This window comes from Nicotiana tabacum, chromosome 3 (assembly GCF_000715075.1).
Source record: "Nicotiana tabacum cultivar K326 chromosome 3, ASM71507v2, whole genome shotgun sequence".
Taxonomy (NCBI): Eukaryota; Viridiplantae; Streptophyta; class Magnoliopsida; order Solanales; family Solanaceae; genus Nicotiana; species Nicotiana tabacum.
This window is the reverse complement of record NC_134082.1, coordinates 208,949,256-208,971,585: the sequence shown is the minus strand read 5'-3', so window position 1 is coordinate 208,971,585 and position 22,330 is coordinate 208,949,256. Positions and strand designations below refer to the sequence as shown.

Below are 22,330 nucleotides of genomic sequence, written 5' to 3'. Positions count from 1 at the left end.
ATATAGTTTAGTTTAATTAATTAGAATTTGTTTTTGGATCATGTAGTATAGTTATCTTATATTAAAGGAATTTAGCTATGGTTTTGAATAATAATTTTTGGAGTCTTCTTAGCCCAAAATTGAGACACAAAAAGACATGGTCCAACCCAATTACCCTTAGCCCAGTCTTCACAACCCATTAGCCCATTTAAGTGCAAGATTTAATACTAGCCATCTATTTCCTTCTAATCCAATGGCCATCATCCCTTCCCACTTCCATATAAAATACCCAATTATAGAAATCTTACCCCAAGTTTTCAATTCCTAAAAACCTAGACCCCTAAGAACGGCAGCCATCTCCCTGGGTTTGGGAAAAAAAGATCGTTCATTTTTCTTGGTTCTTTCAATTGAAAAAGAAAGGCATTCTTCAACGAAAAAGAGAGATCTGGAAAAAAAACGAAGAGTGAAAGGAAAAGGGACGGAAGGGAGATTGAGAGAACGAAGGAAAGGGAACGGGATTCAGTCGAAAAACAAAGGAATTCCCAAATAAAAAAAGACAAAATCAAATAATGGGCTACTACTACATAGTAAAAGGATTTGTCTAAAGCTTACCAAATAAAGACAGAAATTGAGTTGCTCTGGCCCAGACATACTCTGAAATTGATCTTAGAGAAATCTTTTAATTTTGTATTAGCAGTGGCGGCTGTTGATGGAATTTTAGTTTGGTTGGTCAATGTATGTGCAATTTTTCTACTCGGTTGCCGGATTTTCGGCTGAGGTTTTTGTCCTTGGTCTGTTCGAGCATTAGAAATCGTTCTCATTTAGCTAAGGTTCATTTCTGGAACTCTTAAATTTAGATCTGTATTTTTGCAATTTATTTTGTATTATATTGAGATTATGCTTGAATAAATTGCGGCCATATTAATTCTCTTATATGTGTTGGTACGTTTCTTTTGGTTTGAAAATTTAACGTCTTTGATTTGAAGTTTTGAATACTGGCTTAGTTGTTTTGGAAATACTTTGAATATTTATGATTTGAAATGTATAGATAATAGTAGAGACATGAAAGGGTACGTGTTTAAAAATTATTTTGTAATAGAAGAGCATGAATATATTATATATACATACATGTATGTCTGGACAACAGGTGTAAGACTTAGGCCATATTGAAATTAATTAAAATAAAGTCAAACTCTTGTATCAAATAGTAATAGATGTAAACAATAAGCTCTTTTATTTCAATAAACCCATGTTCATAAACTCTTGGCCCTACCACAATCTTAAATCCAACAGAATTAATGAACATCCGCAATTTGCTTTAAGTTGAGCGCAATTTTTTTTAAAAGAAATCGAGGTGTGCTATTTAGTTTAATTTTCCATGGCCCTCGCAAACTTAAAAAAAAGGCTTAGTTGCTTTAGGCGCATAATCTAAATTACTTTCCTAAACTCAAGTGTGCATTTATGTGACCCAAATTCAAATCTCAACAACGTTAGATAAAATGTATCGTGGACCGCGGGTGAATTTATGTGACGTAGTTCAAGACACGTTTTAGATGACGTTGAATCTTTCCTAAAAAAATAATTAAATAAAAGTGGTTAATAATTTAAAATTATACCATATGCTAAAACATGTATTAAAATCATATAATAGGCCAATTATAACAGTTGAACCACCGTGCTAGAACCACGGAACTCGGGAATGCCTAACACCTTCTTCCGGGTTAACAGAATTCCTTACCCGGATTTCTGTGTTCGCGGACTGTAAAACAGAGTCAACCTTTCCTCGATTCGGGATTTGAACCGGTGACTTGGGACACCATAAATCATCCCAAGTGGCAACTCTGAATTTAATAAGTAAATAAATCCCTTTTCGATTGTCACTTTAATTGAAAAAACTCCCTTATATACTCCCTTTCGGGGGTGTAGTAAAAAGGAGGTGTGACAGTCTGTAGACAACCCTAGGACAGAGCTGCTCTGATACCATTTTTGTCACGACCCAAACCGATGGGCCGCGACGGGTGCCTGAGTCCTATTTTTCAAACACCCCTAAGCATGCGTCTAAGCTATGAACCTGTATAACATCTGCTGTATTTCAAAAATAACATACGTGAAGGAAACCTTCCATCAAGGCATATGTACGTATACTTATAGTGGGTGAGCCGGCAAGGCTGCTATAGACAATTATACATCCAAAACTAAAAGCCGACAAGGCCACGTACAACCCAACTAGACATACTGTCTACAGACCTCTAACAGAAACATAACTGTACAAAGATGGTACTGAGCCACGTCATATCATATACATATATATATATATATATATATATATATATATATATGTATGTATGTATATATATATATATATATGTATGTATGTATGTATATACATATATATGTATAAACGTATCGTACCAATATCAAAAGCAGCTCCGGATCAAATGGAGCACGCTAACTCTCGCTGATCAGGGATCCTAAGAAGGAGTATCGTAAGCTTGCCTACCTGCACCTACGGGCATGAAACGTAAGCCCCGTGAAATAGGGCGTCAGTACGAAAAATGTACTGAATATGTAAGGCATGGAAATTAGTACGTAAAAGACATAGATGAAACATGGAATACTGAAGCACATCTTTAAATCTGAATAACTTTGTAAATTCTGAAATGTTTATAACATCATGAACGTGCGTGTAAATTTCATACCATGCATAGGTATGGGTGTATATAATATCATCAAGACACTGAGGGCATCCCATCATATCATCTCGGCCACTGTGGGCAATATCATCAATATATACCAGCTGATCAGGTGGTGGTGCTTATCTAACGTCGTAACCTTTTCTCATATTCCATATACATATACATACATATATACGCGTATATAACGCCATTTGAATCATATTTCAGCCCATGTGGGCAACATCATCATCATATACCAGCTGATCAGGTGGTGGAGAGTATATAACGCCGTAACCTTTTCACATATCCCATATACATATATTTACATATATACGCGTATATAACGCTATCTGGTCATGGGTCAATACACATGTATAAATGAGTGAAATGCATGAAAAATATATAATAATCTCGATATTCCTTCCGAATAAACTTTTCCAACTGCATATTATTCTGAGACTCATGAACAGAAGATAATAATAATTCTCATGGGAATCAAGAATATAGACACACCTACTATTTCTATGAATAGAGTAACTTATAGAAAACTGTGTATTTGCTCGTTTCTTCAGTATAATTTGGACCATGTCAAAAGAAAGAAGAGAGAGCCTTAATATACATGTTCCTGGAATTACTTGAACGAATCTGCTTCTATGAAATTTACACCGGATTTCTTTGAAATTAGACGAACTACGCCTGGTCTGAAATTTTGGACAAATTTCGATTTCCATTCTGTTCTTGAACGATTTTTTTGTCCTTAAAGACAAATTGTCTTTTAAATGTTACCAAGGATCAGAAGTCCCTAACGTTGAAAAGAGATAAGACTTTTCAAGTCTTTATCTTTGTTAACTTTTGGCTGGGAATCAGTGGCTTTAACGTTTTAAAGTCTGCTTTTTATAAATTCTTGGGTTTCAAGTCTTTATAAGACTTCATAAATCTTACTTATGACTTACCTTGAAGCCACTTATACATGTATATTATGAATCATCCTCCCTAGTTAGTGGCTTTGTGCCACGTGGTAGGGTGTTATAATTTATAGTTTTATCCACTTATTAGTTAACTTGGTAATGTCCTGTTATCCGGTAATTAATTAATTACCCGCATAATTTAAAAATTGCCACAAATTACTTAAAATTCTATTTATTTTTAAAATACTTTATATATTATACTATCGTGGTCATATGGTACCTTGCATGGTACTAGTTCATAATTATCGGGTATTATGGCTCGACTCGTATTTTATTACAAATTGGCCACTTTCAACGAAGCTCGTTTTTTTTAATCCGTGTATCTCTTTATCCTTTATAACACTTATTTATCGCTTGTTATAAATAGCATAAGTATGTTAACGTCAAGATGATCTCATCCCCGAGTCTACGTCGGTTAACTTGAAAACGAAATTTTACGTACAAAAATGCGAGATGTAACACCATGGTTCTTTCCAAAGGTGGAATTTGTGTTAACCGGGTGGCTCTTCCCGATGATGGATGGCATGACAACCTTCTTAAGGGTTTGAGTCTATTTTTATTTTTGCTTTTTAGTAGTTAGTTGGTAAGGGTGCCTCAAGCAAAACTTCACTTGGGCCTAGCACATTTGCCTTTGATCTTATGGTCAAAAATAAATCGTTGTGTATAGGATGGTGAAAGTTGTGACCTTGAGACTCTTGTGTTGGCCGATAATCATCATGTGATTTTTCGGGACCATTGTGTGCTCAAATCTTATCTAAGGTTGTTGTGGGCCCCTGACTCTGTGTCTTTAGCGATCCCATAGCTTTTGTGGTGAGAAATTGCATTGCAAGTCCAAGTCCCGAGCTATTGGTCTAGAACTTGCCCTGAATGTTTGTCTAGAAAAAATCCTAAGTGTAATTTGACTTGAGACATGATTATAAGCTCTCCTTGATCCAAATGATATCTTGAACACTTCCATAACCCACCAATGATAAAATCCCTAGTCAACCCTTTTGAGCCTTAGACCTTTTTCCTTCAAGAACCATGATACAAGGCTTTACTCGTTCTAACGATACCCTCTCTTGGCACCCGATATTTCCTTAGCACATGACAAAAGTATAAGTTTGGGGGGAGAGACGAGGATTGCAACAAAGTGGTAGAAAGGCACAAAGTGAAGAAAAGGAAAGGCATTGAAAAAGAAAGAAAAGCAAAAAGACGAAAAGAATGTTCAATGCAGAAATGAATAAAGAGATTCAATAAAAGCAAAGAATGAAAGATGTGAAAAGTTGAGAAAGGAGAAAAGATTTAAAATGAACAAGAAAGAGTAACAGTGTATCTCTCTAACCTCTTAGAAAGAAGTGAAATGACTTAAAAAGTCAAGTGAATGCATGCCAAACTGAAGCAAAAGAAGTGCTAAAGGGAAGATGGAACCTACATAGACCAAACATTTCCTACCCTGAACCAAAAGCCTTCACTATGTCTCCATAAAAGTCCTATATGATCTTGAGTTGAATGAAACTTACATTAGTGGTGACTCATATGAGGGGCAAGCATATAGTACTTAGAGCCGGACTTGTGACTTTTCCTTGAGAGAGATGAGTGCATTTCTATTGGCCTCGTTCTGAGTGCTACTATCTTAAAAATGAGGTTTGCTTAGGGAGAGTCGAGGATATGTGAGTTTGGGTTCCACAACGACCAAAGTAATGGAAAGAGTTTCTTTGATGTGTTGAGTCAACTCTTGATGCTCTTGTGTCGCACTAAATCCATGATGTTTAAAAGAGTGAATGTTGTTAATGATTCATTTGAATTGAGGGTAACTGTTAGTCCCAATTGATGTTATATGAGGTCACTTTAGGTCGGCTGAATTTTCTTGAATTGACTCTTAAAGGGTGGGTCTTATTTTGTTTGCTTGAGGACAAGCAAAAGCTTAAGTTTGGGGGAGTTGATAACTAGGGATTATGATGCATTTTACACTCTCCAAATATGACAATTTAGCCTTAGACTCAAGAATCCATCAATTAGCCACCTAGGAGCAAGTCACTACCCTAGTGCCTTTTATCTATTTGAACAACTTCCAATAGTTTAATCCTAGCTTTACTTAGCCTAATTTAACATCGTAGTAGTATAAAATTAGAAGTAAAATAAAAATCAACAATGTTTAGAAGTGCAATTAGGAACAATTACGCAACACCAATTTAAATAAAAACTCAACTCCAATCTCTAGCTCCTTGTGGAAATTGATCCCGACCTTCTCGGGTAAAAGCTGCTTCGACCTCTCTTGCTACTTTATAGTAGTACAAGGTTGGCCTCGATCAGGTGGCTTGAGAACAATGCCAAGTCCGGACCCCTTTATATTCGAGGCACTGTCCGTAAAGAGGGTCCAGATTCCCGAAGACGTTCCCAAGTTTACCAACAACTCTCTTTTGACTTCGGGTATTAGGGCCGAGGAAAAGTCAGGTATGAATTTTGCCAATATTTGGGATTTAATGGCTGTTCAGGGTTGATATTCGATATCGTACCCGCTGATTTCCCCAGTTTGGCCAATCGCCCCGAAAGTTCGGGTTTATGCATTATATTTTGTAAAGGGTAGGTTGTCACAACACATATAGGATGGCTCTGAAAATATGGTTTCAGTTTTCTAGAGGCACTTAGCAAGGCGAGTGCCAATTTTTCTAGGTGAGGATATCTAGTTTCGGTCTTACCTAAGGTCCTGCTAACATACTATAGAAAATTGCGTACCTTGCTCTTCCCGGACTAGGACTCTACTTACCGCCATTTTCGATACTGCTAGATACAAGTATAGTCGTTCGTCTGCCCTTGGCGTGTGAAGCAATGGCGGGCTCGATAAGTATCGCTTAAGTTCTTCTAAGGCCCGCTAGCATTCTGGGGTTCATGTGAAGTTGTTTTTCTTTTTCAGCAACGAGAAAAATCGATCGCTTTTATCGGACGACCTCGAGATGAATTGCCCCGGGTTGTAATGCGCCCGGTTAATCTTTGTACATCCTTCACATTATCCACTACCATGATATCTTCGATAGCTTTGATCTTGTCGGGGTTGATCTCGATCCCTCGGTTGGATACCATGAATCCGAGAAATTTACCGGACCTGACCCTGAACGCACACTTTTCTGGATTCAGCTTCATGTTGTATTTCTTCAGTATACTGAAGGTTTCCTGCAAATACTTTAAATGGCCCTCTGCTTGCAAGGACTTAACTAACATATTTTCAATATAAAATTCCATGGTTTTCCCTATTTGTTCTTCGACCATTCGATTCACTAGTCATTGGTAAATGGCACCGATATTTTTAATCCGAATGGAATTATGCTATAGCAGTATGTGCCATACTTAGTGATGAAAGAGGTTTTTTCTTGGTCACTCGGGTTCATCCATATTTGGTTGTACCCAAAATAGGCATTGAGAAAACTGAAAATCTCGTGGCCAGCCATGGCATCGATCATGCGATCGATGTTAGGCAAAGGCAAAGAATCTTTGGGGCATGCCTTATTTAAATCTTTATAATATACATATATTCTTAGTTTGTTCCCTTTCTTAGGAACTACTACTATGTTTGCTAACCATTTCGGGTATTTGACCTTCCAGACGGACCCTATTTTAAGGAGTTTAGTTACCTCGTCCTTGATGAAAGCATGCTTGATCTCAGACTGGAGTCTCCTTTTCTGCTTTACCAGATGGAACTTCGTGTCCAAGCTAAGTTTGTGAGTAGTGATCTCTGGTGGTATCCCTATCATATCGAGATGGGACCAAGCAAAATAATCCATACTAGCTGTAACAAATTGAACGAGTTTTTTCCTGAGCTCGGGGGTTAACCCCGTACCCAGGTATACCTTTCGATCGAGCAAATAGTCGATCATCACGATGTGCTCTAGCTCTTCGACCATTGATTTGGCAGCATCTGAATCATCGGGGGCAATAGAGCATCGGGGAACCCCGTAGTCATCGTCTTCGTCAATATCTTGCTTGTCCGATTGGGTCGAGGCTGGCATTGATGATTTCTATTTGGCTTATTACTTCACTCTCGAACCTGAGTTCTTTTTCGATGAGAGTACTGATATTTGAATTACCCGTGATTAATACCCGGTGAAGGGTCGAGGGCACGACCCTCATGTTGTGGATCTACGGTCTCTCGAACAAGGCGTTATATCTCATGTCCCCTTCGATTACAGAAAACTTGATCTCCTGGGTGGTACCGACTATGTTACCGACAATGTTATTTCTCCCTTCGTAGTTTTGCAATCCATATTGAATCCATTTAGCACTCGGGTTGTAGGTACGATCTGGTCCTGTAGGACGAGTTGTTCTATGACCCTTGATTGAGTGATGTGTGCCGAGCTACCTGGATCAATTAGCACACGTTTAACTCGAGTTTTATTCATAAGTACAGAAATTACCAGTGCATCATTATGGGGTTGCATGATTCCTTTTGCATCCTCGCCATTGAAAGATAGAATTCCTTCTGGTAGGTAATCTCGAGTCCGTTTTTCCCTTGTGATTGATACTTTGGTGCGTTTCATCATCGGACCTTGAGGAATATCGACCCCTCCGATGATCATATGGATGATGTACTGGGATTCGTCTTGTTCATTTTGTTTGTTGGAGTCCTTGTTTCTGAAGTGGTTCTTAGCTCGGTCACTCAGAAATTCTCGAAGGTGATCGTTGTTGAACAACCGGGATACTTCCTCCCTTAATTGTCGATAATCCTTCGTCCTATGGCCATGTGTGCCATGATATTTATATATTTAGTTGGGATCCCTTTGTGTTGGATTAGTTTGTAAAGGTCGAGGCCACCTGGTATCTTTGATGCGTCCAATGGCCAATACAATGGCAGCTGCGTCCACATTAAAGTTGTACTCTGATAATCATGGTGCCTCTTTGGGACCGATAGATCTATCGAAGCCATTCTTGATCATAAGTCCCTATGAACCTTGATCTCGATCATATCTCATTTTATTCATCTAGAACTTCACCCAGATCCGCTGCCTCTACGATCTTCATTATACGACTGATATCGATCTCTGTTCGACCTTGGCTCTCGATCCATATCCCTCTTAATTCTATCGACGGGTCTGATAGGAAAATGGACCTCGAAGGAGCCCCAAGTTGATCGCCCTTAACCTTGATCTTTGATTGATATTGATTATGCACATCGGCCCTAGTACAGCCGATTATTCTATCAAACTCTGCTTCAATTGTTGTGAAGCCACTGAGCTTCGAATGTTGAGCTCTTGAGTAAAAGCTTGAACAACCCAATCATCAGCGACCGATGGCAAGTCCATCCGTTCCATTTGGAATCGAGACACGAATTCTCTGAGCATTTCGTTCTCTTTCTGCATTACCTTTGTAACACTCATCTAATTTATATAAATTTCAAGACTCGCTAAATATAGAATTTAAATTTTTTCTCCTTAAATTATACTTTTATTACGGATTTAAAACCCTTGTGATTGAGTTTTGAGCTACTTTTCTATTTATAAATAATAGTATACTATTAGGAGAATATTAATAATTTTAATATTATTAATTATTAAAAGTGGATATCATTAATTATTAGTTAATTCAAAAAAATAACAAAAATAAAATAAAATTGGAGGACAAGCCTAAGCCCATAAAGGGTTGTTGAAAGAAAAAGGCTTAAGGCTTTAAAGCCTTACCTAGACGTCAAAAAAGTCTAAAGAAAAAAAAAGCAACAGAATATAGAACAAGAAACAGAACGCTGCTCTGTTTACGCAGCAAACGCAAGCAATGAAAAGAAAATCGCAGGGTTCTTTACGAACCACTAATTCTTGAACTCAAGTACATAAAAAATTTTATTGCCAATTACTCTACAGTAATAATAGGTAAGAATTGAATAGTTAATTCTCTTCTTTCTCTATATCAACAGTAAAGTTCTGTGTTTAGGTGCGAAACTTTAAAATTAATTAAAATGCACTGGTTGTTGTAGAATTGATTGTTTGACTGATGTCAATTGGACTGGAGCCTACGTATTGGCTCGAGAAGTTTTGAGGTGAGTTAATATAACCCTTTACTAAAGTGGTTTAACTCACAAAAGCACGCATACAAGATGTTTGATGAATTACCTAAAAGAATTTATATGTACTTAATTGGGGTAAGTAAGTACCTATTAGCTTAAAATTATTTTTTGGCTAAAGTTTAGATGATTATTTTGATATATGTGTATAAATTTTCAGATTTCTGTTTTATTCTTATATGTCATTTTCCTGTTGAAAATTCATGAAGAAGTAAGAATCTTTAGAAATAATTTTGAATATTTATTTCATTCTTATGCCATACCTTAGCTTTAAGGATTCCTGAATAAGTATGTTTGAATGATTTAGATTTGAAAAGTCACAAGAAGAAGTTTTAGAAAGAAAAGATTTTTGGAAGTATCCTTTATTCTGAGAAGGGGTCATCGTCCAGGCCGAGGGTCCTAACCAAGGCGTTGACTTCCTGAAACTACTTGTGCCAAAGTAGGGAGAACACGAGCTGAGGGTCTCATTGCTGAGAATTTACTTAGCGATGCTAAGGTATGATACATGAGCGCTGAAAACCATGAAGCGCGTGACACCTCGTGGATTGGAACTATTCGATCAGGTTGGGGTCGAACCCGTGCCGATCATATGGTGACTAAGACATAAATAGGTTAGGATATTGGAACTCCCAAGTATAAAGTGAAGTATATTTTTTTGTAAAGAAAAAGAAAAGAATTTCTTTTAGATTATTCATAAACTGCTATTATGCAATTATTTTAGAATTGTTTTTATAAGCTTTATGTTTTACATGTATTTAGAACCTTTGCTTGTAATTTATAAGTTATTAAAGTTTCGTCCCCTGTCATTGAGACTCACTGAGTATAATGGATGGTACTGGCGTTCTCTTTTGGAAACCTACGTTGGTCTGCAGTACAACGTAAGAACCGGTTTTGCAGGAGAGCAGGCTACAGTTTAGGATTTCCTTCTCTTCCAGTGCTATTGATGAGCTCCGCTTTTCTTCGTGGAGTATTCCTTAGAGTCATCTTTACTTAGCTATTTCTTTGTTTACTTAGAGAACTGGCCAAAAAATCTCATGTCCTGAGCAGTGCGTCAGTTTATCAGTACAGGCTTTATAGACATAGTCGATGGGTTAAGATTCAGATATTTTTTATAATAATTTAGCAGTATTTCATTGGTTACTATTAATAAAATTTTGAAGTTGGCTTATTTTAGATATTTAAATTATTTAAGAGTATTTGGTTACAGTAGTTCCTTGTGGCATGTAAAGTTTGAAGTTATAATAGATTTAATAAGTGTAGATGGTTCACTCGGTCATGTTTAGTGATTGGGTGCCGATCCCGGCTTGTTTAGAAAATGGATCGTGACAACCTTGAAAAGGTCCGACTTTTTGGTTTCGACCTTGGTGGCTCGACGCGTGCCTTTACAAAGAAATCTGCAAGAATAGCAAATACATCAATAACATTAAGTGGTAAATGATGGTACCATATCATAGCTCCCTTCGATAGGGTCTCCCCGAATTTTTTCAGCATGACGGATTCGATCTCGTCATTTTCTAGGTCATTCCCTTTGATAGCACACGTCTAGGAGGTGACGTGTTCGTTTGGATCAATCGTTCCATTATACTAAGGAATCTCGGGCATGCGGAACTTCTAAGGGATTGGCTTCGGAGCCGCACTCAGAGGGAAAGATTTTTGTACGAACCTTTTGGAATCCAGTCCTTTCAATATTGGTGGTGCCCCCGAGATTTGGTCGACCCTGGAGTTATACATTTCCACCTTCTTATCGTTTGCCTCGATCTTCTTTTTTCCGGACTCAATTCGCTTTGTTAGTTCTTCGAGCATCTTCATGGTCTCCGACTCTTTCTCGCTCGATTTTCTTAAAACAGATTCGACCTTGTGTACAACTTCCTGGGACGGCTCGGGCTCGATCCTAATCGGTGTGTGATTCTAGTTTTGGAGCTGGGCTATTGCGCATGTTGAGCATGTAACATTTCGAACATCACCCGTAAGCTGGTCCCGCCATCTTCACCACCACGTGCGCTTTGAGCGGCTGATCGAGCATCCCCGCGTATACTGCATTCGGGATCGATGACCAAATTTCCGTTGATGGCTACATTTGAACTAACGTCAATTGGATCTACAACCGTAACTCCATCGGGGCCAATTGGGGGTACATCATTCCCTAGTGCTATGTTATCATTTTCGTCGTGGTGGCTGAGATTATTGTTAACGTGTAGAGGTGCTAATTGAGAGTCTGACATTTTTAATCTTGTAATCAAAGATACTTTAAAGAACAAGTGTAAAGTAGTGTGTGCTATGATATATTTTGGTACAAAGTAAGAAGAATAAATTCGTATTGAAATTGACGCTAAAAGAATAAATGCAAACCACATAAATTGAATAGCCTTGACCCTCGAGTTCAGTCACCCTTTAACCAAAGACGTTTCAACTAGTTTAGGAACAAAATAACAAGATAATAAAAGCTAGAAAATGATAGTATACAGCTTTATGTAACGTTAATATGATGATCCTTTACAAATGATCAGACTCCCTTTATATAGTAGGTGAGTCCTACTCTTGGTACAATTCTATATGAGGTAAGAAATCTCATGATTAGCTAATTAATCGGCTTCTTCTTGATACGTGACAGGATTTCCGCCATGATCCTCGCCCCATTGCGAATATTTCGACTTTCCGTTATTCAGCTCGGTAAGCTTTCCTCGATCTCTATTCTGCCTGGTCTCGATCTTGGTCAATCTCAATCTCGATCGGTCTCTCGGTCACGAACTCGACAATCTAACTTTGCATCATTGTTCGATATAACACGAGGTTGAAACTTGGCCTGCCATGTTCCGGTCTCGATTAGTAATACAAAAGGGCAAGCCTAGTTTTGACCATATACAATAATTTTTTTAAAACTACATAAAAACAATTAATATAGTTAATAATTCTAAGATACTACAATATTGATGAAGATCGTAGTTTAAAGGAAGAAATAGTTTGAGCTTCTAATTTATATAATATTATTTACTTATTAGTCTGTTCGGAAGAGAATAACATATTTATATATTTGAAAATAATTTAATATTTTTTATTTTTTTTAAAAAAAATTAATAACCACATAAATATTACTCCCTCCGGTCCAAAATAAGTGATTTTTAGTTGGTTTCACACAAATTAAGAAATTCACTTTTAACATTAATTAGCAATGAAATTGATCATATTAACATTTACTATCTCTTCACATAAATACTCCTAACACATACTCCAATGCTATTTACTCCAGGAGAAATGTAGAAAAAAAAATAATTAATTCATTCTTGAAATCTGGAAAAATCACTTATTTTGGACTACAAAAAAAAGACAATTACTTATTTTGGACCGAAAGGAATATGATAGGTTTCAGACCATAAATTTCATTCTTTCTTTCTTAAAATTCACATTAAATGTAAACGGTCGAGTATGAAACATTATAACTTCAGTAATTCGGGTCTCGGAAATTGATCAAATTAACCATTATGGATAAAGGCGCTAATGCTTCTCTTTTTTTAATTGCTCTACTGAATTAACTGGTCCTTCATAATTGTCATCTCAAATCCACAAAATTAGAACCCAAAATAAAAATGGTAGAATAGCACCGACGGGTCAATTCAAAGAACCGGGTTCCCATGTGGACCCATGTTTCTAGCTACGCACATCCCGTGATTAGTGGTTCATGCAACAGCGCGTCTCTCAATTCCTTCTTTTCCTTTCCTTTTTGTATCAAACAACAACTCAGTATAATTCTACTAGTGAGATCTGAGGAAAGTAATGTATACGTAGATTTTATCCTTACCATGGATAGAGGGAGTGTTTTCAAATAGACCCTCGTCATCCTTCCCACCAAGAACTCCTCACCTTATTCTTGGGATTATTCGATCTCACAACCTCTTGGCTGAAAGTGTAGGTTGCTTACATAATAGCAACCCTTCCTTTGGATCCTCTTGATTAATTTCACACTCATATGACACGTGTCTTCTTTTCTTTTTTAAAAAAGCTATTTTTATTTCCTAGTACTAGTATTGGTGATTTACTGACATTTGCATATGCTTAAAGGCAAATGTCAACTTCCTCCCTTTAATCCATTTTCCTTTTGCCTCATTCTCATACAAGAATTTCATTTCATTGATGAACATTTTATGTTTCCATTTTCTTTGTTGCTCCATATTTAGGAAAGTTTAGAAGGGCAAGTCCATAACTAATTAATTGATCCTCATCCGTCTTTGGTTGCATGTTAGAGCCCCTTGATCACCCTAAGAGAGGTAGAATTGACATAATTACGGTCAGACATCTCTATAACAGTATCTCTATATAATAACACTTTACTATAAAAGTCAAATTTTTTCGGAACCAATTTTTATGTTATGTTATAATATATGTTCTCTCTAACAACATTTTGCTATAACATTCAAAAATATTCGGAACAAATGAAACTGTTATAAAGAAGTTTGACTGTATTACTAGGATTAAACCGGCAAAAAATATTATCCTCCTTTGAGCTGGAAGATAAGGAGCCCGTTTGGATGAGTTTGTTGTAAGTGACTTTTAAGCCAAAAACCATAAGTTAGGAATTCTAACTTTTGGTTTTTGGCTTATTTTTGTCATTTTAACTTAAAAAATAAGGGCTAAAAAGCATTTTTTTTATTTTATTCAAACACTACAAAATGACTTAAAAGCTATTTTAGCTTAAAAACACTTAAAATAAGCCAATCCAAAAGGGCTCAAGATTTATGCCGTTCATAATAAATAAAAGAAGAAAAGTATTTTGAATCCAAGGGCAATTCTTTCATTAAAGTTTGTAGCTAAAAATTAGGAAAGACAAAAACTTATTCACTGCAATACTGATTTAGACTAAGTCCATCATATTGGTTAATGGAGTTTACAACAACAAAAATAAACCCAGTAATTTTTCACAATAATGGTTAATGGAATTTATTCTACTAAAATAATCAGGGGCAGACCTTTGTCCCTAGCAAATTAGGGAACGCCGCTTTGTTAAAAAGTTTAGTATATATATATCAAGCAAAATAAAAATATTAAATATAAATATAAAAAAATAACATTGCTTACGTAGTTATATTTACTCATTTATTCACCTCTTCATAAATGGTTTTAAAAACGTCGAGTTAGTAGTCCTTTTTTCCCATAATAATGTGCTGCGTTGTAAACAGAAAAGCACTTGGAATTATGGAAGAAAATGAGAGTAGAACTAGAACATGTTCTATTAAATAAAAATAAAGTAAAACCAACCAAAAAGAAAAAACATATCATTGAATGAAGAGAAATGAGAAACCATTGAAGCCGTCCAGCTATTTCCCATCCTCCATTCCCTATTTCCCTCTCTCTTTTCTCCACATTTTTCTCTAAAAAATCCAAACATATCTACTTTCCCTTTTCTTTCTCTCTCTCCCTCTAAAAGCTACTCAAATCCAAGTCCAAGAGTAAGCTCAGAAGAAGAAGCAGAAAATAGCTTAGCTTAAACTGTGAAAATGGCTATAAAAATGCTTCTTTTTCTATGCATTTCCGCCTTATTAAGTACTTCCTCTTTATCCCAGCGCCATTCGCCGCTAAATACTGCTTTTTACCGCAAATCATGCCCAAGATTTGAGCAGATAATGGAAGAAACCACTACAAACAAACAGATCACTTCTCCTACTACCGCCGCCGCCACCCTCCGCCTCTTCTTCCACGACTGCTTCGTCGGCGGCTGTGACGCCTCCGTACTTGTCTCCTCCACTCCCTTCAACAAAGCCGAGCGTGACGCCGAAATCAACCTTTCCCTCCCCGGCGATGGCTTCGACGTGGTCGTACGCGCCAAGACCGCGCTTGAACTTTCCTGTCCAGGTATAGTCTCTTGCTCCGACATTCTCGCCGTCGCTGCCCGAAACCTTGTCGTCCAAACTGGCGGCCCGTTTTATCCAGTTAAATTGGGCCGTAAAGATTCTTTTGTATCGAAAGCCTCATTAGTAGAAGGAAATCTGCCCCGGCCCACAATGCCGATGGATCAAATCATTAAGATTTTCGAATCCAGAGGATTTTCGATTCAAGAAATGGTAGCATTATCTGGAGCTCACACAATTGGATTTTCCCACTGTAAAGAGTTCAACTCGGATCTTTATAACTACAACAAAACTTCACAAGCTGATCCTTCGTATAATCCGAGGTTTGCTCAAGCTTTGAAAGATGCTTGTAGTAATTCCCAGAAAGATCCAACATTATCAGTGTTCAACGATATAATGACTCCTAACAAATTCGATAATATGTATTATCAGAACTTGCCTAAGGGTTTGGGTTTATTGTCTTCAGACCGTGGTCTGTTTTCAGATCCGAGGACGAGAATTCACGTTGAGGAATATGTTAGAGATCAGAATGCATTTTTTAAGGCGTTTGCTTCAGCAATGCAGAAGCTTAGTGAACATGGTGTTAAAATTGGTAAACATGGTGAGATCAGGCACAGGTGTGACGCTTTCAACAATTGATATGGCGTTTGATTCAAGAATTGAGTATCTTATGTTTTTGGGTTCGAATCTATTTGTTTTTGCATTAAATTACTTACGAGATGAAAGCAACTTATAATATGTATACAATGTTTTTACCCTTTATTTAGATTAGAAACCTCTCCTTTTGCAAAGATTTAGTTCTGTTTTTTTCGCTCATGTGTTCTGTTAATTAGTAATTGGTATTGTATTCAAGGGAAATTACTGTATTTGTGATTAGTGTGAACTATATTGTACTATTAAAATTGGTGTATACTGATTCAGGTGAGATGCACGTAAGAGGCGGAAACCGTAAATAAAGTTTGCAACTTTTTATTTTCTTTTTTTGCATCTAGTTTGTCCAGTTTCCTACTTTTTAGTTTCCTTTTGCAACTTTTGTGTGAAAGATGTTGCCTTTTCAGTTCAAAATGTTTGATTGATGGATTATCTTGTTGCTTTATGATTTTGAAAGCGAGAGTTTAAAAAAGTTGGATGCCGGTGTCTCCTTTTGTTACAGATTACAAAGGCATTGCCAACTCAAGATCATCTGGCATTAGCACCTGGTATGATGCGACTGTTGGAAAAAATGAATTAAATTTAACTTGAGGCGCGTAGAAAACTCAGCACAAAAGAAAGAGGAGAAGATACTTTCTTAGTTTTTTCCCCTTGTCTTTCAAAGTGAGCACACAAAGGACCGAATCACTCACGGTATAATCTTCTACATCATGGGTCTTCTCGTTCCGCTACGTGGTTTATGTTCTCCATGTGGTATTCAGACCAAATGACTATGAAATTACGTCATTACTTGTGATGACCTTGTTTTAAAAGTAAATTCTACGTTTCGAGGCCTTAAAAACCTCTTTCAGCATCACCTCGATTTGTGTGCGTAGTCCGGGCTCGTAGTCGGAAAGTCATTATGTGAAAATCTGTGAAAAATAATGAATTTTGATTTTAAAATAGATTTAAGTTAACTTCGGTCAACATTTTGGGTAAACGGATTCAGATCCGTGATTTGACGGTCCTGAGGGTCCGTAGAAAAATATGGGACTTCGGCGTATGCCCGGAATCGAATTCCGAGGTCCCAAGCCCGAGAAATGAATTTTTAAAGAAAATTATTTTCTGGAATTTATTTATGAGTTTTGGAAATGAAATGTGTTTAAAATTTGATGGTATCGGGCCAGTATTATGGTTCTGGAGCCCGGTATAGGTATTATATGTGGTTTAAGTCGAGTCTGCGAAATTTGGTAAGAAACAGACTTGAAACGAAATTTAAGTCGAGTCTTAGTTGTTGATGTTATTTTGGTGATTTGAATGCACGAGCAAGGTCGTATGAAGTTTTTAGGTTGGTGTACATGTTTGGTTTGGAACCCCAGGGGCTCGGATGAGTTTTGGATAGGCCACGGGGTGAATTTTGGACTTGAAAAATTGCAGGTTTTCAGCTGGTGTGATCAGGTCTGCAGGCTTCGCAAAGCCTGGCTCGCAAATGCGACAAACCTTCGCAAATGCGAAGAATAGACCTGGCAGCCTGAGTCGCAAATGCGACTGTTTTCTCGCAAATGCGATTTTGCATTTGCGAACAGTCTCTCGCAAATGCGATGATGACTGGAAAGCTGAGTGGATCGCAAATGCGAAAGTCCATTTTTCTGAGGGGTTCGCAATTGCGAACCCTGGTCGCAATTGCGACAGCAGAGACCTGTAAATTCATAACTTAGACGCATTTCAATCATTTTTCACACTCTTTCAAAACCAAAACACTATAGGGCGATTTTTCAAAGGCAATTTCTTCTCCAAATCAATTGTAAGTGATTTATAACTAGTTTTCTTCAATCTTTAACATCTTTACACATGATTTCAACTCAGGATCAATGATTTTCATGGGAAAATTGGGTGTTTTGGGTAGAACCTAGGTTTTTTAAAATTTGGGGATTTGGACCTCGATTTGAGGTTCGATTTCAAAACAAATTATATATTTGGGTTCGTGGGGGAATGGGTAATCGGGTTTTGGTTCGAACCTCGGGTTTTGACCATGTGGGCCCGGGGGCGATTTTTGACTTTTTGGGTAAAACTTTGGAAAATCCATTTTCATGCATTCAAATTTATTCATTTAGCATTTATTAATATAATTAAGTAACTTGTGGCTAGATACGAGCGAGTTGGTGGTGAAATCAAGAGGTAAAGCGATAGTTGAGGCTTGAATTGCGTTCGTGACATCGAGGTAAGTGTCTGGTCTAACCTTAGCTTGAGGGATTAGGACTCGAATCTTATTTGCTACGTGTTAATTGTGGAGTACGACGTATAGGCATGGTGACGAGTATCTATACGTCGGTGTCAAGTATGTCCGTGAGTCTTGTATTGTAATTGTTATGACTCTGTTGTGGTTTATTGCGCTTCACATGTTATTATCATTATTGTTCCCTTGCCGGGATGTTATTATCATTATTGTTACTTGCTGGACTGTTATTGTCATATTATTGTTCCCTTGCTGGTGTGTTTGTCTTGATATTATTATTCCCTTGCCGGGATGTTGTTGAAATATAATTGTTCCCTTGCCGGAATTCTTTTGTGATTATTGTTGAGTTGTAAATGGGATCGGGTGGCACGCCGCCACGGAAATATATGAAATGGGAGAGGGTTGCACGCCTGCAACAAGATATGTGAAATGGGAGCGGGTTGCACCCTTGCAACGAGATATATGAAATGTGAGCGGGTTGCACGCCTGCAACGAGATACATGAAATGAGATCGAGTTGCACGCTTGCAACAAGATGTGAAATGAAAGTGAACTCTGCATTTGTTTTCCTTATCCTTGTTAGTAATTGGATTTTGGTTTCTTTATATTCCTCTTGATATTCTGTTGTTATCTGTTACTCCCCGCAACATGTTTCTCCCGCCCAATTTTAATTGTGATTGTCTACTTCTATTTCCGTTGTATATGATTTAATTGCACATGTTTATTTGATAGTCTGGTCCTAGCTTCGTCATTACTTCGCTGAGGTTAGGTTAGGCACTTACCTGCACATGGGGTTGGTTGTACTGATACTACACTCTGCACTCTTTTGTGCAGATCCCTGTGCTGTAGACTTTGGACCGTAGTGAGATTGTTGTTCCTTGTTCACCAGGCGACTGAGATAGTCCTGCAGTCGTCCGCATGCCTTGGCGTCTCCTTCTATCTACTATTCCTGTTTCTTTCATGTATTTTCAGAGACAGTGTTGTATTTAATTCATTCAGACCTTTATTTGTAGTATTCCTAGACAGTCTGTGAAGCTGTAACATTAGTTCTGAGTAGTCGTTGTTCAAATAGTTGTATTAGATGTATATTCAGATAGTTTTATTGCTTTTCTTTCGCTTGTTATAAATTTCGCTACCTACACGTTATTGCTTCATAATTGTTAAAGGACTAAAAATGGAAAGAAGGTAAATAGTTCAGTTGGTCGGCTTGCCTAGCTCACACTAGTAGGCGTCATCACGACTCCCGAGGGTGGAAAATCCGGATCGGGACATTACTCGTAAAGGTGGCAAACGGATAGATATGGTCGAATTTGAGTGGGTGGAAACGGGTAATGGATGGATCATAATTCAATTTGTCTAAAGTTTGACTATTGATTAGGTAAAAATGAGTCAAATTGTGTCATAACCCTACTTGTTCAATGTGACACAACCTTCCCTCTTTTTTTTTTATAAGTTCTCCCAAACTGATATAATTTCAATCTCAAATTTTTATTTTACATGCTGAGGTTTGGGTTATGACCCATTAGGTTGCATTTTTTTTTACATATTTACAAGACATCATTTCAAATTTAACTCGTTAGGTCAAGTCAAAAGATTGATCATAAATCATCTCGTTTAAGCTTAAGACAGGTTGGCGGAATTACAAATAATGGATTGATTTTGTCACCTCTAGATTCTTATAATTATTGATTTGTAGTCCATGTGCATTGGCTAGAAGCCTAGAATATGATCTAATTTCTGCCGATTAAAAAAAATTGGAAGAAGTTGTATTTGAATGAAATCCATTGGTTTCCAGTTTGCATTCGTTTGCTTTTGCAACTAGCGTGAAAGATGTTTCCTTTTCAGTTCAAAGTGTTTGCAACTATCGATATTTGGATTACATAGGAAGTTTTAAAAAAAAAGTAGGATCTTGCTTCGGTCGATGTCTCCTTTATTACAGACTATAAGGGCATTGCCAACTAAAGTTTATCTGGCTTTAGTACCTGGGTATGATTGCGACTAACAAAATGAATTACTATAAGCTAGGAACACATAACGTGCTTGGTAGTGATTCTGGTATAGGTGTCAAAACCATATCATTTTTTGCAACTCTGCCCATGCGATCCAAGTTAATACAGATTGGTTATAACTCGTTTTGTTGATTTGATCTAACGAACAGAACGAAAAATGACTCATTAAATTATTGGGTCAAAATAACGTAAAAAATATAACTCGAATCCAAATATTTTAAAAATTATTTTAACTTGAAAGTTGGGCAGAGCCAAGGTGGCGGAAGGGGATTCACCCTTCGCCAGAAAATTATACTCTCTATACAAGATTAAAATTTATTTTTATGATATATATTAGATGTTGAATTCCTTGACTTCTTCGTGTATATTTACTTTTTTATATTTTATATCTCTTTTGTAAAGAAAAATACATTAGCTTTTATATTTTTTCACTAAAAGGAAAATTAAAAAAGGATGATATTTTTAGTCTTTTTGAAAAGGTTGAGATATGACCAGTTGATTGATCTATATTGGCCTAACTCATTTAAAACAAACAAATTCTGGGCGAATTGGGTCAGTTTACGGAGTTTATCCCGCTTTAACTAAACTTTTTAATTTATGCTGCATGAAAAGAAAGAGAATAAGGTGTATTTAAATTGAACCTGTAGATCTTGATTATGCTGACTTATATTGGAATACTTAAATTAGATAAGAACAGCATAATTTGCAATGTTTGAACAGGACCTAAATTCGCATGCAAATGAACGTGAAATGCCAATCAATTGTGCCTCCGTCATCTCCGCCCTATTGTCTGGGTCCTGCTCCAATCATTAAATTTTTTATTACTTATGAGATTTAAAATCAAGAAATATATTTCCTACGGCCACTTCAAGTCAATACTCATATCCCATTGCTACGAATACATAGTGACATAGTTCTACTGTCAAAACATTAAGTCAGTGGCCATATACTTTCAAATTTGTTTTGAAAAATTTGATTTGGGTAAAGTTTCATTTGAAGATGAAAATGTGTTTGAACGTACGTTTTCAAAACATATTTCCTAAATTTATTTTGGAAAAATATGCATATTATTATTTTGGGTTTATATATATATATCCACCCATATGGTATTTTATTCTACGATAGGGATTTAGGATTTGGAATTTTGTCAAAATATCCCTAAATTTAGGATATTTAGGATAAAACCTAAATTTATTTTGGTAAAAGTTTTGACTTTTGACTCACTTTGCTACTCCTTGGCCATTTGTCCGTCATATTTGACGTTTCGAATGCCAGTTTAAGTAAATTCAGCATAAAAATAGGAGCATAGATAATTCATCTTTTAGAAGTAGAATATGTACATCTAAACTGCACAAGAACATACAAGAATAGTGCATACGGTCGAAATTGGACTTGTCTATTGTATGATCTGAAACGTGACAGGTCAAAGCTCGAGCCCGGATTATATCGAACCAAGGCGCGAAGTTAAATCGTTTTGCTCGTGACTCCGGGACCGAACAAGATCGAGGAAGCTTTGTCGAGCCAAATAACGGAAGGTCGAAATATCCGTGATCAGTTGGAGATCACGCCGAAAATCTCAGTACATATCAAGGAGAGGCCGGTTAATTAGTAAATCATTAGAATTTTTGCCTTTTATAGGATTGTATCAAGATTAAGGCTCCCCTACTATATAAAGGGAGGTTTGATCGTTTGTAAAACACATTGTAATATGCATAAAAAGGCAATACACTATTATTTCTAGTTCTTATTATCTTGTTATCCTATTCAGATATCGGTTGAGGTATTTCTTGGCTCGAGGGTGATCAAACTCCAAGGCAAGACTGTTTAATTTGTGTGGTTTGCGTTTATTTTCTTATCATTAATTTCAATAATAATATGTTTACTTAATTTGTATCAAGTTATATCAGCTATCCTTGGAGAAGAAGGCGGCTGTATAAGAAAGGAGTTGGAAAGAAGGTTATCGGCA

At 36.8% G+C, this 22,330-nt stretch overlaps 1 protein-coding gene across 1 annotated transcript; it reads left to right on the top strand.

Moving 5' to 3' along the window:
* The first annotated feature begins 14,879 nt into the window (after positions 1 to 14,879).
* LOC107765883 (peroxidase 63-like) lies at positions 14,880 to 16,468 on the top strand. The gene has a single exon (XM_016584581.2). It carries the CDS (start codon positions 15,140 to 15,142, stop codon positions 16,127 to 16,129), a length of 990 nt encoding a protein of 329 aa, XP_016440067.1. The 5' UTR covers positions 14,880 to 15,139; the 3' UTR covers positions 16,130 to 16,468.
* Positions 16,469 to 22,330: the final 5,862 nt, after the last annotated feature.

Coding starts and splice junctions, on each gene's coding strand:
- LOC107765883 (XM_016584581.2), top strand. CDS start 15,140: ATGGCTATAAAAATGCTTCTTTTTCTATGCATTTCCGCCTTATTAAGT.